The sequence below is a fragment of the Zingiber officinale genome, chromosome 8A (genome assembly GCF_018446385.1).
Source record: "Zingiber officinale cultivar Zhangliang chromosome 8A, Zo_v1.1, whole genome shotgun sequence".
Lineage (NCBI taxonomy): Eukaryota > Viridiplantae > Streptophyta > Magnoliopsida > Zingiberales > Zingiberaceae > Zingiber > Zingiber officinale.
This window is the reverse complement of record NC_056000.1, coordinates 47,697,166-47,711,737: the sequence shown is the minus strand read 5'-3', so window position 1 is coordinate 47,711,737 and position 14,572 is coordinate 47,697,166. Positions and strand designations below refer to the sequence as shown.

Genomic DNA, 14,572 nt, shown 5'->3' with positions numbered 1-14,572 from the left:
TTTAGTGGAATGAATTATTATTGATGAAATTAAGTTATGTGTTCGGGGCGAACACGGGATACTTAATTTCATCGGGAGACCAAAATCAATTCCTCCTCTCGGTCCCTATCGTAGCCTCTTGTATATAGAGATTTATACCCACCACATACCCACCTTCTTACCCAACCATTAGGGGTCGGCCAAGCCAAGCTTGAAGCTCAAGCTTAGGGCCGGCCAAGACCCAAAGGTTGAGCTAAGTTAATTGGCCGGCCATAGCTTGGAGCCCAAGCTTGATTGGCCGGCCATATTAAAAGGGAATTTATTTTTAATTAAAATTATTTCTTATGTGGATATCATGGTTTTAAAAGAGAGTTTAAAATTTAAATCTTTCCTTTTAAAGCTTTCTACAAAAGATTAAGAAAAAATTTGAAATCTTTCCTTATTTGTAGAATGAAAGGTAGATTTTAAATTTTGAGAAAACTTTTCTTTTTTAACCATGTTCATGATTTAAAAGAGAATTTAAAAATTAAATATTCTCTTTTATTAGTTTCTACAAAAGATTAAGAAAAGATTTGATATCTTTCCTTATTTGTAGATTGAAAAGATATTTTAATTTTTAGAGATAACTTTCCTTTTTGAAAATTATCCACATATTTAAAAGAAAGATTTTAATTTATAAAATTTCCTTTTTATAATCCACCATGAAGGGATAAATTATTGGAGAAATTTTTTATAAATTTTCGGAGACAAATTAGGAAGTTTTAATTCTTATTATAATTAAAACTCTCCTTGTTTATAGCTAAAGAGGTGGCCGACCATTGTAATTGAAAAAAAAAAAGAAAATTATTTTTAATTAAAATAATTTTTCTTTTTCATGGCAAAGGAATTAAGGAAATTTTTATTTAAATTTCTTTATTTGTCAAGACCAAGGATTATAAAAGAGAGGGTAGAGGTGCCTTCATGGGTGAACGACTCTATGATTCTTCTCCTCTTTTTTCCTCATTGGTGGTCGGCCCTAGCTTCTCCCTCTTCTCTTCTTCTTGTGGTCGGCGGCAACCCCTCTTGGAGCTCTTGATGGTAGCCGGTTCTAGCTAAGAGAAGAAGGAGAGAAAAGAGGTTTTGTTTCTTGCATCTCTTGGAGCTTGGTGGTGGTGGCCGGACCTCTACTTCTCTTGGAGAATTGTGGTGGCCGAAACCTAGAAGGAAGAAGAAGGTGCTTGGTGGTTCTCATCTCGGAAGATCGTTGCCCACACAACGTCCGAGGTTAGAAGAGGAATACGGTAGAAGATCAAGAGGTTATTTTTGCTTTCAAAGAAAAGTATAACTAGTAATTATTTTCCGCATCATACTAGTTTTCTTTGGATTGTTATTTTTGGAAATACCAAACACAAGAGGCATATGATTCTAGAGTTTTCGAAATAGTTTTTCGAGTTTGTGTTTTCTTCTTTTTCGAATTTGTGATTCGATTGTTCTTTTTGGTTAACCTAGAGTTATTTAAGGAAATAAATATTAGCTTTCCTTAAAAGGCTTTGCCTAGGCGGTGGTGGTTGCTCCCATATCCAAGAAGGTCATGTGCCTCGCCATGCAGTCCTGGAAGCCAATTTTAGAAATTAATATTTATGGAATTAATAACTTAGGTAGATTTGAATTAATAGTGTTAAGTTCCGCTTGCGATTCAAATCTAAACCATTAAGAACAGATAAGTTAAATTTGGAATCAATGATGTTAAGTTTCGTCTGCGATTCCTAATTTAACTTTTAAAGAACACAATAGGTTATTTAAAGAAAGGTTCGACACTTGTACAAAAAATTTTTGTACAGTGGAACCGGTACGATTTTCTTAGGACTAACCAACAATTGATATCAGAGCTAGGGTTTGCCTCTGTGTGTTTGGTTTTCAAATTAGGTTATGCACATGTCATACATAATTTAGGCAGGATAATAGTAGGATGTGCTAACTTTGTGGTTGCATGCTCCAACTATTATGACATATTTTTATTGTGTGTGATTGGACCTTTGGGCATGTCAAGGGCATTTAATTGTGTGTGCATGATTATAAAATTAAATACAGCAAGAGCTGTATTAGTTATTAGGATTTTACATTTTTTGTTTCGATCTAGATTACATGTACATTCCCTCGTGGAATATAGGATCGATATATGTAAAATTCTATTTTTGTCGCGGATCAGATTCTTGTGGGGCGTGGTACTTTTGGAGCACTAGAGGCGCAGCGGAATAAAAAGCAAGATCGATGCGACAACTTGACCCGATGGTGGTGGCTAAAGATGGCAGCAGCTAGGGTTGGAGCACATGGAGGACAGTAACAGGAAAAGGCCATAATATTTGGAAAATAATTTCCATATTTATTGCTTTATTTACTGTGATGTGTGTGTATGCATGTGATGTATGCTAGGATAACTTAAAATTCCTCACTTTAAATAACTAAGTGGGAGAGAGATTTATTTTAATAAATTCCATGGTCTCCATTACTGGTTTGTAAGTGATGCAAACAAACTTACGCGTTGGCTCTGAGTGCCTTCCTCCATATCGGATGAGTTTGTTTGCGGATCACTAGATCAAACTTCCATTTAGGATGACTATAAGAAATTAATTAAGAGCGTGTGATCTTCTCCATCAAAAGGGGCATAATCTTATTAATCGACTTAGTGTCAAGTAATGGTATACACTTAGGCACGTCTAATAGTATCCTCCCCATCGGAGTCACTGCTATTATTTGTGTGACCAAAGGAAAACCAACTATTAATTTGTCAAAAAGATAAGTTGACAAGATAATAAAATTAAAACCCCCTCTTACAAATGTCGAGTTTTTGTATACGTCCACACTATCGTGGCATACAAAATTCACGGTGTATGAGGTAATTTTATTTGTCAGGATGACAAGAAAATAAAATTAATGGGAAAAACTCTTCTTACAAATGTTTGGTTTTATATACGTCCACACTATCGTGGCATACAAAATTCACGGTGTTTGAGGTAATTTTATTTGTCATAAAGACTTATTGACAAGATAATTAATGGGTAAAATCCTCCTCTTACAAATGTTTGAATTTGTATACGTCCACACTATCGTGGCATACAAAATTCATGGTATTTGAGGTGTTGGTGAATTTAAATAATATTATTTTGAGGAATCAATATTATTTCAAATTCAAAGTTATTGACCAAAATATTTGATAGACCAACTATTAATTTTATTGGTCATAAAGTTAGGATGACGAGATAATAAAATTAATGAATAAAATCTCCTCTTTGTTTTTGTATACATCCACACTATCTTGGCATACAAAATTCATAGGGATTTTAAGGTGTTGGTCTTGACCAAATATTTTTATGATTCTAAGGATTTAAAATGTTTGTCAATCTCCTAGTTGTTATACTATAGAATAGACTTAGTAGTCCCAATTGTAATGATTGGAAATAGGACTTGGACATTTAAGGTAGACTGTCCTCTTAGAGCTAAGAACAAAATATGTGTATTTCATTCATTAGTTAATAAATGACTAGTGATGTTATCTACCGGTACCTGGTGTGTAGATATGGGAGCCACTACTCATGTCTGCAATTCATTGCAGAGGTTCCAAGAAACCCGATAACTATATGAAGGGGAAGTCACCGTCTACATGGGCACTACTGCAAAAGTGGTAGCTATTGCAGTGGGAGATGCTTATCCTCTGATAGGGATAAAATATGGATTTTAAGAAATTATCTTTACGTACCAAGTTTAGAAAGAATTTGATTTCGATTTCTAAACTATAGAAGAATAGACATTCTATCTATTTTGATAACAAACTTGTTATCAAGAAAATAGGAAAGATATCTGTTCTGGTACATTGGTTAACAATTTATAAATCCAATAACTCCCACGATGCAATAAATGGAAATTAATAACACATCTTCTAACTATTAAGAGAAAGCAACCTTCAGAAATGAACCAATTATATCTTTGGCATCAAAGGTTAGGTTATTTTAACTTAAGTAGGATTCATTGGTAGCTGATGAACTTTTGAGTTCATTGGTAGTGGAAATCTTTCCAACCTGAGAGTCTTACTTGGAAGGAAAAATAATCGAGAAGCTTTTAAGTCTAAGGGATATGGAGCCAAAGATATAATGGAATTGGTTCATTCTGATTTGTGTGGTCCTATGACTATCCAGACAAGAGGTAGTTTCGAATATTTCATCTATTTTATAAACAACTATTCGAGACACAGATAGATTTACTTGATACACCGCAAGTCTAAGTGCTTTGATTAGTTCAAAGAGTACGAGGCTGATGCAGAGAAATGTCAAAGTAAAAATATCGAGACACTACGATGAGATCATAGTAGCAAATACCTCTTGGGAGAATTTAGGAGTCACTTATCAGGAGTAGGGATTCAATCCAAACTAACTGCACTTGGTACATCCCAACAGAATGGTGTAGTAGAAAGAAGGTATAAGGCTCTTATGGAATAATTAGATCGATGATGAGTTACCAAATTCGTTTTAAGGATATACACTGGAAACGAAAGTGAACATAGTACCTTTTAAGTCAGAACTCTCTACTCCCATAGAATTACAGAATGGACGTAAGCCTAGTCTGAAGCATATTCGAATTTGGGTGGTCTAGCACGTGAGAGACACTGAAAAATTGGACATGAGTTCACTTGTTTGTGAGTTATCCTAGAAAAATGAAAAGAGGTTTGTAATCCTTAAAATCGGAAGGTCATTGTTGGCACCAATGCTCGATTTTAGAAAAGGACTATACTATAAACCACAAGCCCCATGAGTAAAAATTGTTCTTAAGAAAATTAAAGGACACATCTAACCTAGCACCAACTGTACAAGATGAAATATCACAAGAAACTGTAACACGTATCACAAATGATACATAATTGCAGAAAGTACCTCGTCGTAGTGGGAGGGTTGTTAGGCAACCTAAAAAGATTCATGTTTTGGGAAAGTCTTTGACTCGATCCCTGGAGGACATGAACCTGATCTTTGGACATATGACGAAGCACTCCAAGATAAAGATGCAGCATCTTTGCAAAGAATACAGAATTAGAATATATGTATTCTAATAGAGTCTGGAAGCTTATAAAATCACCAAATGGTGTAAAAGCTATTGGGTAAAAATAAGTCTACAATAGGAAAAGAGGGATAGACAAGAAGGTAGAAACTTTCAAAGCAAGGCTTGTAGAAAAAGAAAACTTTTTTACCAGTAGTCATGCTTAAGTCTACCCGGATTCTTTTATCTAAGAGATTTAGCAAGTAGATGTCAAGACAGCTTTCCTTAATGAAAGTCTTGAAGAAAAACATTCATATAAAGCAACCAGAAGGGTTCATTGCAAAGAACAAAGAGCATTTTGTGTGTAAGTTCAAACAGTCTATGGACTGAAGTAAAGCTTCAAGGTCTTGGTACATTCGGTTTAATAAAGTAATCCAGACCTATGGATTTATTTAATAACCAAATGAGTCTTGTGTATACAAAGAGTGTGATGGAAACGTGATAGTATTTCTTGTACTATACGTAGATAGCATTTTTGGTAGTTGGAAACAATATCAAAGTGTTGTCAGAAGTAAAGATATGTTTGTCCAAGCAATTTGATATGAAGGACTTGGGAGAATGCATATATTCTTGGGATCAAAGAGATCACAAGAAAAGAATATATTTTACTTATCCCAAGCTTCATATATCGAAACAATCTTGGCTCGTTTTAGCATGCAAAACTCCAAGAAAGGTTTCTTACCTTTTAGGCATGAAGTAGTTTTATCTAAAGAGATGTCTCAGAAGACAACAAAGGAAATAAAGGACATGTAGGTAGTTCCTTATGCTTCGGCTATCGGAAGCCTAATGTATGCTATGCACGAGATCAGAAATCTGTTTTGCCAAGGGCATAGTTAGCAGATATCAAAGTAACCCTGGATAAGGACATTGGACTGTGTAAAACATATATTGAAGTACCTTAGAGGCACTTGAGATTATATGCTAGCTTACAAGGCAGATAATTTGGTCCCTGTGGGTTGCACGGATTTTGACTTCCAATCGGATAGGGACAATAGTAAGTCAACCTCGGGGTTTTGTGTTTACTTTAGGAGGTAAAATCATAACTATGGAAGAGTGATAAGCATAGGTGCTTTTTCGGACTCCACCATAGAAGCTGAGTATATGACAACCTCTGAGGTAGTCATAGAAGTTGTATGGCTCAGATACTTCAAGATAGACTTAGATATGATTTCTGATTTGCCCAAAATAATTTGGTGCAGTAGCAAACTCGAAGAAACCATAAGTCCATAAGGCAAGTAAGCACAATAGAGCGCAAGTACCACCCAATACGAAAAATTGTATAAACGAGGAGAAGTTGTTGCCGCCTAGATTGCATCAGTTGATGACCTATAGATCTTTTCACTAAGGCCCTTAAGGCAAGAGCTTTTGATGGGCATGTTGAAGGGTTGAGAATCAGATGTATGGCAGCAGATATGGTAACTTAGTCTTTTAGTATAAGTGGGAGATTGCTAGAGTGTATACTAAAAGCCTAGCTTTTGGTATAAACATTTATCTAGAAATAAGAATCACATTGGTCAAATATCTACATTTATGATAAATGTAGTTGTTTAATTAATTTATATTGTAGATAACATGGTGTGTGGTGTCACATACAGAAGATTATGTTATCAGTTCTTTATAAATTATAAACAGTTGCTCACGACTAAGATGGAAAGGAACAAACCATTGGAATAGTCGTAGTGTAATTAGGTATTAGTTTATCTTGACTAATAAATTATACTAGTACATTCTAAGTGTATTGAGTAGGACAATTTTAGGTAAGTTCTTTTTATAATGACTTGATAAAAGAACTAGACCTTAGTTATTATGGAAGTGTGTGCTCTTAATCCTAATATAATAATAAACATATATATTTGATATTTATTTCTTTAATTTATCAATGGGTGAGATTTAGTTCGATAAATCAATAAGCCCGATAAGTTGGGAAATGATATCACTTATAGTGTGTGTTGTTGATTATAGAAGGAATCTGTGTCCTAGTAATCTAGGTTGGGAATGACCCCAAGAGGAGCTCATAAGGATTGTCATGTTAAACCCTGCAGGTGGACTTAGTCCGACATGACGATAAGGTTGAGTGGTACTACTCTTGGACTAAGATATTAATTAAGTGAGTTGTCAGTAACTCATTTAATTAGTGGACTTTCGATATCTTAAACACAGGGAGACTAACACACTCATAATAAGAAGGAGCCCAAAATGTAATTTGGGATTGGTGCGGTAGTTCAATAATAGTTCTTTAGTGGAATGAATTATTATTGATGAAATTAAGTTATGTGTTCGGGGCGAACACGGGATACTTAATTTCATCGGGAGACCAAAACCAATTCCTCCTCTCGGTTTCTATCGTAGCCTCTTGTATATAGAGATTTATACCCACCACATACCCACCTTCTTACCCAACCATTAGTGGTCGGCCAAGCCAAGCTTGAAGCTTAAGCTTAGGGCCGGCCAAGACCCAAAGGTTGAGCCAAGTTAATTGGCCGGTCATAGCTTGGAGCCCAAGCTTGATTGTCCGGCCATATTAAAAGGAAATTTATTTTTAATTAAAATTATTTCTTATGTGGATATCATGGTTTTAAAAGAGAGTTTAAAATTTAAATCTTTCCTTTTAAAGCTTTCTACAAAAGATTAAGAAAAGATTTGAAATCTTTCCTTATTTGTAGATTGAAAAGTAGATTTTAAATTTTGAGAAAACTTTTCATTTTTAACCATGTTCATAATTTAAAAGAGAGTTTAAAAATTAAATATTCTCTTTTATTAGTTTCTACAAAAGATTAAGAAAAGATTTGATATTTTTCTTTATTTGTAAATTGAAAAGAGATTTTAATTTTTAGAGATAACTTTCCTTTTTGAAAATTATCCACATGTTTAAAAGAAAGATTTTAATTTATAAAATTTCCTTTTTATAATCTACCATGAAGGGGGATAAATTATTGGAGAAATTTTTTATAAATTTACGGAGACAAATTATGAAGTTTTAATTCTTATTATAATTAAAACTCTCCTTGTTTATAGCTAAAGAGGTGGCCGACCATTGTAATTGAAAAAAAAATTGTTTTTAATTAAAATAATTTTTCTTTTTCATGGCAAAGGAATTAAGGAAATTTTTATTTAAATTTCTTTATTTGCCAAGACCAAGGATTATAAAAGAGAGGGTAGAGGTGCCTTCATGGGTGAACGACTCTATGATTCTTCTCCTCTTTTTTCCTCCTTGGTGGTCGGCCCTAGCTTCTCCCTCTTCTCTTCTTCTTGTGGCCGGCGGCAACCCCTCTTGGAGCTCTTGATGGTGGCCGGTTCTAGCTAGTAGAAGAAGGAGAGAAATGAGGTTTTGTTTCTTGCATCCCTTGGAGCTTGGTGGTGGTGGTCGGACCTCTACTTCTCTTAGAGAATTGTGGTGGCCGAAACTTAGAAGGAAGAAGAAGGTGTTTGGTGGTTCTCATCTCGGAAGATCGTTGCCCACACAACGTCTGAGGTTAGAAGAGGAATACGGTAGAAGATTAAGAGGTTATTTTTGCTTACAAAGAAAGGTATAACTAGTAATTATTTTCCGCATCATACTAGTTTTCTTTGTATTGTTATTTTTGGAAATACCAAACACAAGAGGCATATGATTCTAGAGTTTTCGAAATAGTTTTTCGAGTTTGTGTTTTCTTCTTTTTCGAATTTGTTATTCGATTGTTCTTTTTGGTTAACCTAGAGTTATTTAAGGAAATAAATATTAGCTTTCCTTAAAAGGCTTTGCCTAGGCGGTGGTGGTTGCTCCCATATCCAAGAAGGTCATGTGCCTCGCCATGCAGTTCTGGAAGCCAATTTTGGAAATTAATATTTATGGAATTAATAACTTAGGTAGATTTGAATCAATAGTGTTAAGTTACGCTTGTGATTCAAATCTAAACCATTAAGAACAGATAAGTTAAATTTGGAATCAATGATGTTAAGTTCTGTCTGCGATTCCTAATTTAACTTTTAAAGAACACAATAGGTTATTTAAGGAAAGGTTCGACACTTGTACAAAAAAATTTTGTACAGTGGAACCGGTACGATTTTCTTAGGACTAACCAACACGTTCATCCCGTACGGGCGCCACATCCGAGGAGGATCTCTGGTCTCTATCCATTCGACCTCTTTCTACCAGGGGAGTCCATGACAACGCTCGATTAAAGGGAATTGGCGCATTGCGGAAGTCCTCATAGGAGCCAATCGGTCTTCTATTCCACTCCCGAGCAGAAAATTGATCTGCTCGATCTTCTCTTTCTCTTTCAGTTTGCCGACCTGCTGTAGAGGCGGCGACTCATGCATTGGTCGATCGTCCATCACCTATTGTGGTTGCTCTAATATTTTTGTAGCTCGAGCTTGTATTAGTGCATCGAGTTCCTCTTGCGTCAATGTCACTATTGTGAGTCACCCAACGTCTTCCATCTTCTTATTTGGATACAGACAACGTTCCCACAGACGGCGCCAAATTGATCCTTCCCGAATGAAGGAAGCTGGAAAGCCCGGAATAAAGTGGTCACTGACGGCAAGAAGACTTTGATGATCATGCAAAACAAAACCAAGACCGGTAAGAGGTCCCTGGTGTTGGTCCTCCGACGATCAAGTTAGAATAGGAAAAGAGAGTAAAAAGGTAGAGAATCGTAGAACTCATAAATATTTTTCTTACCTGTTCCTTGTACTTGTAGATCCTTTTTATATCTTTCTGGATAACTTTTCGTCTTTCCTTATTTAATGGTGTGGTTTAATGACAAACCAAAGACATCTTTATCTTGTCTTCTACACATTTATTAACAGATGTCGTGTTCGTCTTTGTTTTTTCTTCCCCTTATTAATTGTTTTTCCCTCCTGCGTAGTGTTATTCCTTGCACCGGTCGGACGGTCCGTTTATGAGTACAATGCCAACGTCATACTCAGAGCCGATCGGACGCCACGATCGGCTCGTATTACAAGTCTGTTCAGCACGGACTCCTGGCCCATTCGGTGGGTCGATTAATTAGAGTATTGGTTGTCGACCGTTTAACTGACCGGACAGTAATCCCTACGATCGACCGAGGCACCTACACTGTACCTTACTTATCCTTACATGTTGACTTTTTTGACTTTTCTTCAATGTGTAATTGACTTGTGCTAGAAAAACTCTTCTTACCGCCGCATCATAATCAAAATTATTTTAAACAATTGTAAAAACTACTAAATAGTATTATACCATTATAAAATTACTATACATTGTAATAATTAATTATAGTTGCTACAGGAACATTAAAAATAGGATGTCTTTCTTATTATTATTATTATTATTATTATTATTATTATTATTAAAATGCCCATTTATGATTTGCAAAATTTGAGACAACCATTTGCTTCAGTTTAATGTATACTTTCTATAGGTGTTGTCTTGTGATCAATTAGAATAACTAGAACAACAATTTGATTCAAGCCATTGCACCAAAGTGATTTGATCGATCAAATCATGTGAAAATTTTGATCGATTAAATGGATCAAAATTGCTATTGTCTCTTTGTTGTTGCTGTTGTATGTTTTTCTTTTTCTGTTTTTTCATAAACACGGAATATATCATTTTTGTGCAATGTGATTGACTTGATCAAGACTAAGACCGACCATAAAAGAAACCCAAAAAAAATAGACCAAATTTTTAGGTCGTGACAAGCAGGTGATGTCGACGTCACACTCCCTCACCTTCCTTTCATTCCGGCGAACTGTTCGAACAGCTCGTTCGCCATGGCCGTGCTCGAGTTCTCGAAAGACTGGTTGGTGCTCGGCGCCGCCATCGCCGGGGTCGCGCTCGTGCCGGACGCCTCCTTATCCTCCCTCGGTGGCGGCGCCGCCTGCTGCTTCTGCACGGCGGCCTCCGGAGGGTTCGCCTCCTGCATCTGGAGCGAGTATTCCAGGTTCCAGAGCACGTCTCCCATGGACGGCCGGTCGACGCCGTAATTCTCCAGGCACTTCTCCGCTGCCTCCACGAACTTGTTGAGCGAGTCCTCGTTGATGGTTCCGGCGATGTTGGAGTCGATGATTTTTTCAATCAGCCCCTTCCGCTTCCACTGCAGCGCCCACTCCGCCAGGTTGACCTGCTCCCGCGGCAGCATGGGGTCTAGTGCCGGCCGCGCGCAGAGCGCCTCAAGCAGCACCACCCCGAACGAGTACACGTCCGACTTGTCCGTCAGCTGCTGGCACCGGAAGTACTCCGGGTCGAGGTACCCGAAGCTGCCCTTCACCGCCGTGCTGACGTGCGTCTGGTTCATCCCCGGCGCGTCCTTCGACAACCCGAAGTCCGACACCTTGGCCACGAAAGCGTCGTCTAGGAGGATGTTGGTGGTCTTCACGTCCCGGTGGATGATCCCCTGCGCCGTGCCGGTGTGGAGGTAGTGCAGCCCACGTGCGGCCCCGATGCAGATCTCCAACCTCTGTTTCCAAGACAGGGGAGGCAGGCCATTGCCGTAGAGATGGTCCCTGAAGGGTCCGTTGGCCATGTACTCGTACACCAGGATCATCTCCGAGTTCTCGTCGCAGTAGCCGATGAGCGAGACCAAGTGCCGGTGCCGGAGCTTGGACAGCATTTGGATCTCCGTTTGGAACTCGTTGATCCCCTGCTCCGACTGCGGGTTTCCGCGCTTCACCGCCACCTTCGTGCCGTCCTCAAGCTCGCCGATGTACACGTTCCCGAAGCCACCGACGCCAATGACCGCGTTGTTGTCGAAGTTCTTAGTCGCTGTTTGGAGCTCCGCCAGGGAGAGGTAGCGGCCGAGGCCCATCCCCATGGTGGAGGAGAAGGTGAAGGCGCTGCTCTTGTGCGTGCTGTACCCGTAGCCGTAACCTTTGCTCGCCGTGAAGCTCGTGTTCCCGGTGTGCACCGGCAGGAGCCACGACGAGAAGCTGCCACGTCTCTCCCAATCCTGCGGCCGCTTCCGCCACTTCACCACCATAGCGCCGAGGCCGACGAACGCGCCGAACATCATCGCGAATCCCACCGCCACCACCGTGCTCTTCGTGCCGCCGCCTCCGTCGTCGGCTTTGGACCCGTCGACTCCAAACTCGCCGTCGAGGCTCCCCACCGAGTTACTCAACTTCAAAATCTCCACGCCGTTGAGCAGCGCGTCGACTCGGCCGGCGGGTTCCTTCATCGGGCCGATTTGGACTGTGATCTGGTCCGCCGCCACGGAGGCATTGAGTACGATGTCTTTGTAGTAAGGGGAAGCGAGCTCGCCGGTGAGGGTGGAGAGGTCGAGGCCGGAGATGGCCATCTGGCTGTTGACGTAGACATTGAAGTAGAGGTCGTTGAGGGACTTGCTGACGATGTCGCAGAAGTGGAGCCGGAGGAGGTAGGCGAAGCTGGGGTCGACGGAGAAGCGCCACGTCACGTTGAAATTGGCGTTGGCCACTTCCGCATCCGCCATTTCGACGGCGGTGGCGTAGACTGAGTTGGGCGCGATGAGCGGCGTGACTCCTTCCGGGTACTTGATGATCCCCGGGGAAACGGAGACGTTCTTCCCGGTAGGCGACTGGAGAAAGGACGCGTCAGGCTGCCAGGAGCGTCCGAGGGTGTCGTTGGCGGAGGTGATGAGCGGCCCGCCGACGTTGATCCGGTACGCCACCTGCAAATGCAACCAACAAACAATCAGACACAACTTCACCGCCGATTTCACAATCAACATGACGCTCTACCTGAAAGGCTTGGAGAGAGAGATCCACGGTCGCTCCGACGGGCGCAATGGCGGAGGCAGAGTTGGGGAGGAGCGCGTCCGGAGCGGAAACGACCTCGATGCCATTGACGAAGGCGACGGAGTTACGAAGAGGCGAGAAGTGAAGGGTTAGACGCGGGTCCGTGGCGTTGACAAGGTACTCCTTGAGGACCCACTCCGTGGGATCGCCGACGGAGAAGCTGTGGAGCAGAACCAGTTCTTCGGTGGAGACGGAGAAGACCGCCTCGCTGAGGTTGAAGCTAGGGTTTTCGAGAGGGAAGAAGTGGAGGCGAATCCAGTGCCAGCCGGGGCGGGCGAGGGTGAAGCCGTAGGTGGCTTCATCTCTGAAGATCCTGGCGGACAGGTAAAGCGGGGAGGGGACGCCGCCGGAGACGGAGGCGGCGGAGGCGCGGACGTCGTCGCTGGCAGAGAGAAACTGGGCCGACTGCGAATCGGTCTTGAACACGCGGCCGTCCGGCATCGCGGCGACGGAAGCGGCGCCGCAGTCCAACAGAAAATTGTCGGCGGGGGCGAACGTTGCCGCATCGGCGGCCATCGACATCGCCGAGGCGATGACCCAGAGGAGCCCGAAGAAGCAATTCATCGATCTTTGTTTGTTTGTTTGTTTGTTACTTTTTTCTTCTGTCTATCGATTTTCCTCTCTCTTTCTCTTTCTCTTTCTCTCTCCGATCCCTTCCGAGATCAGGCAGAAGAAGAAGAAGGAAAAGGAAAAAGGAAGAGGAAGAGGAGGAGGAAGAGGCGGATATAATCGTTGTTATGGTGCCATTTCCTCCATGAACGAGCTCGATTTTGATGGGCCGTGGAGGATGATGCTATTTATGGAACGATGGAAGCCTGGTCGGTTGTCGATTAGAAACCGGAGAGGGAGCCTCCTATTTCTATTCTCATCCTCAATTTTACCAATGCCAAATCTCTTTCATTTCAGTCATTTGACTTTAAATTTCTAAAAAATAATAATCATAATAATCTAAAATAGTGTAATTTTAATTAAAATTACTTTAAAGGGCTTAGGATTCATAAATTAGTTATGATTATGTACAAGTGTCGAGGTGACGAACGTTGGGATATAATGTTTCTATTGACGGTATGATGTTTCTATTGATGGTGCGTGGACCTCCGACGAGATTAGTCTTAAAGTACAAAAGTGTCAGTGCCGAGCCAGGGAATGATTCTCCGACGATGGTCCTCCGACACTCAAGTTATATCTCCGGTGAAACAGCAAGCAAGCAAGCAAGCAAAGAAATGGAAATGACAGCATAACTATAGCTACAGTAGAATGAGCATACCTCCGTCGAAACTTGGGGTCCTATATATAGGACTCTTAGAGGTACGCGTGCACGTTCCTCGAAACGTGCACGCATCTCCAAGTTTTCCTTGATTGGACGTGTCAGAAAAGTATATCTAACACCCTACCTCAACAGCTCAAGCATATTATGACAAGACAATTAAAATTTTCGTCATGCGATTCTCTGTCTGATCATGCCACCGATCATGCTGTCTGTCTGCGACACGGGTCTCGAGGAGGATACAAGTTGATTATATTTCTACCTCTGTCTGCTAGTGGGTCGAGCGGGGAGGCCGCTCGACTAATTCTACTATCTGGGTCGAGCAGAGCCACCGCTCGATTACTTCCATTGTCTAGGTTTACTGGATCGGATTTGCGCTTTGATGGCTATGATATGATTTTTCCTTAGTCCGACCGGCTGATAGTATCGTCTGATCGGATGATAATCTGGGGTGTTGATCACCATGAATCTGACTTTCCCTGTGGCACTACTACCAGATCAATTTATAAATAATAATAGACAATGCTT

The 14,572-nt window shown here is 40.6% G+C and overlaps 1 protein-coding gene across 1 annotated transcript; it reads right to left on the bottom strand.

Moving 5' to 3' along the window:
- Positions 1-10,561: 10,561 nt before the first annotated feature.
- On the bottom strand, positions 10,562-13,616 carry LOC122008879 (probable receptor-like protein kinase At4g39110). The gene is made up of 2 exons (XM_042564779.1): positions 12,721-13,616; positions 10,562-12,650 (listed from the first exon to the last, which is right to left on the bottom strand). The coding sequence occupies exons 1-2, from the start codon at positions 13,339-13,341 to the stop codon at positions 10,731-10,733; spliced, it is 2,541 nt and encodes an 846-aa protein (XP_042420713.1). The 5' UTR covers positions 13,342-13,616; the 3' UTR covers positions 10,562-10,730.
- Positions 13,617-14,572: the final 956 nt, after the last annotated feature.

Bases quoted from the DNA above. Each gene is read 5' to 3' on its own strand.
- LOC122008879 (XM_042564779.1), bottom strand. From the start codon at position 13,341: ATGAATTGCTTCTTCGGGCTCCTCTGGGTCATCGCCTCGGCGATGTCG. The intron at 12,651-12,720 runs GTAGAGCGTCAT...TTGCATTTGCAG, and splicing joins TCTCTCTCCAAGCCTTTCAG to GTGGCGTACCGGATCAACGT.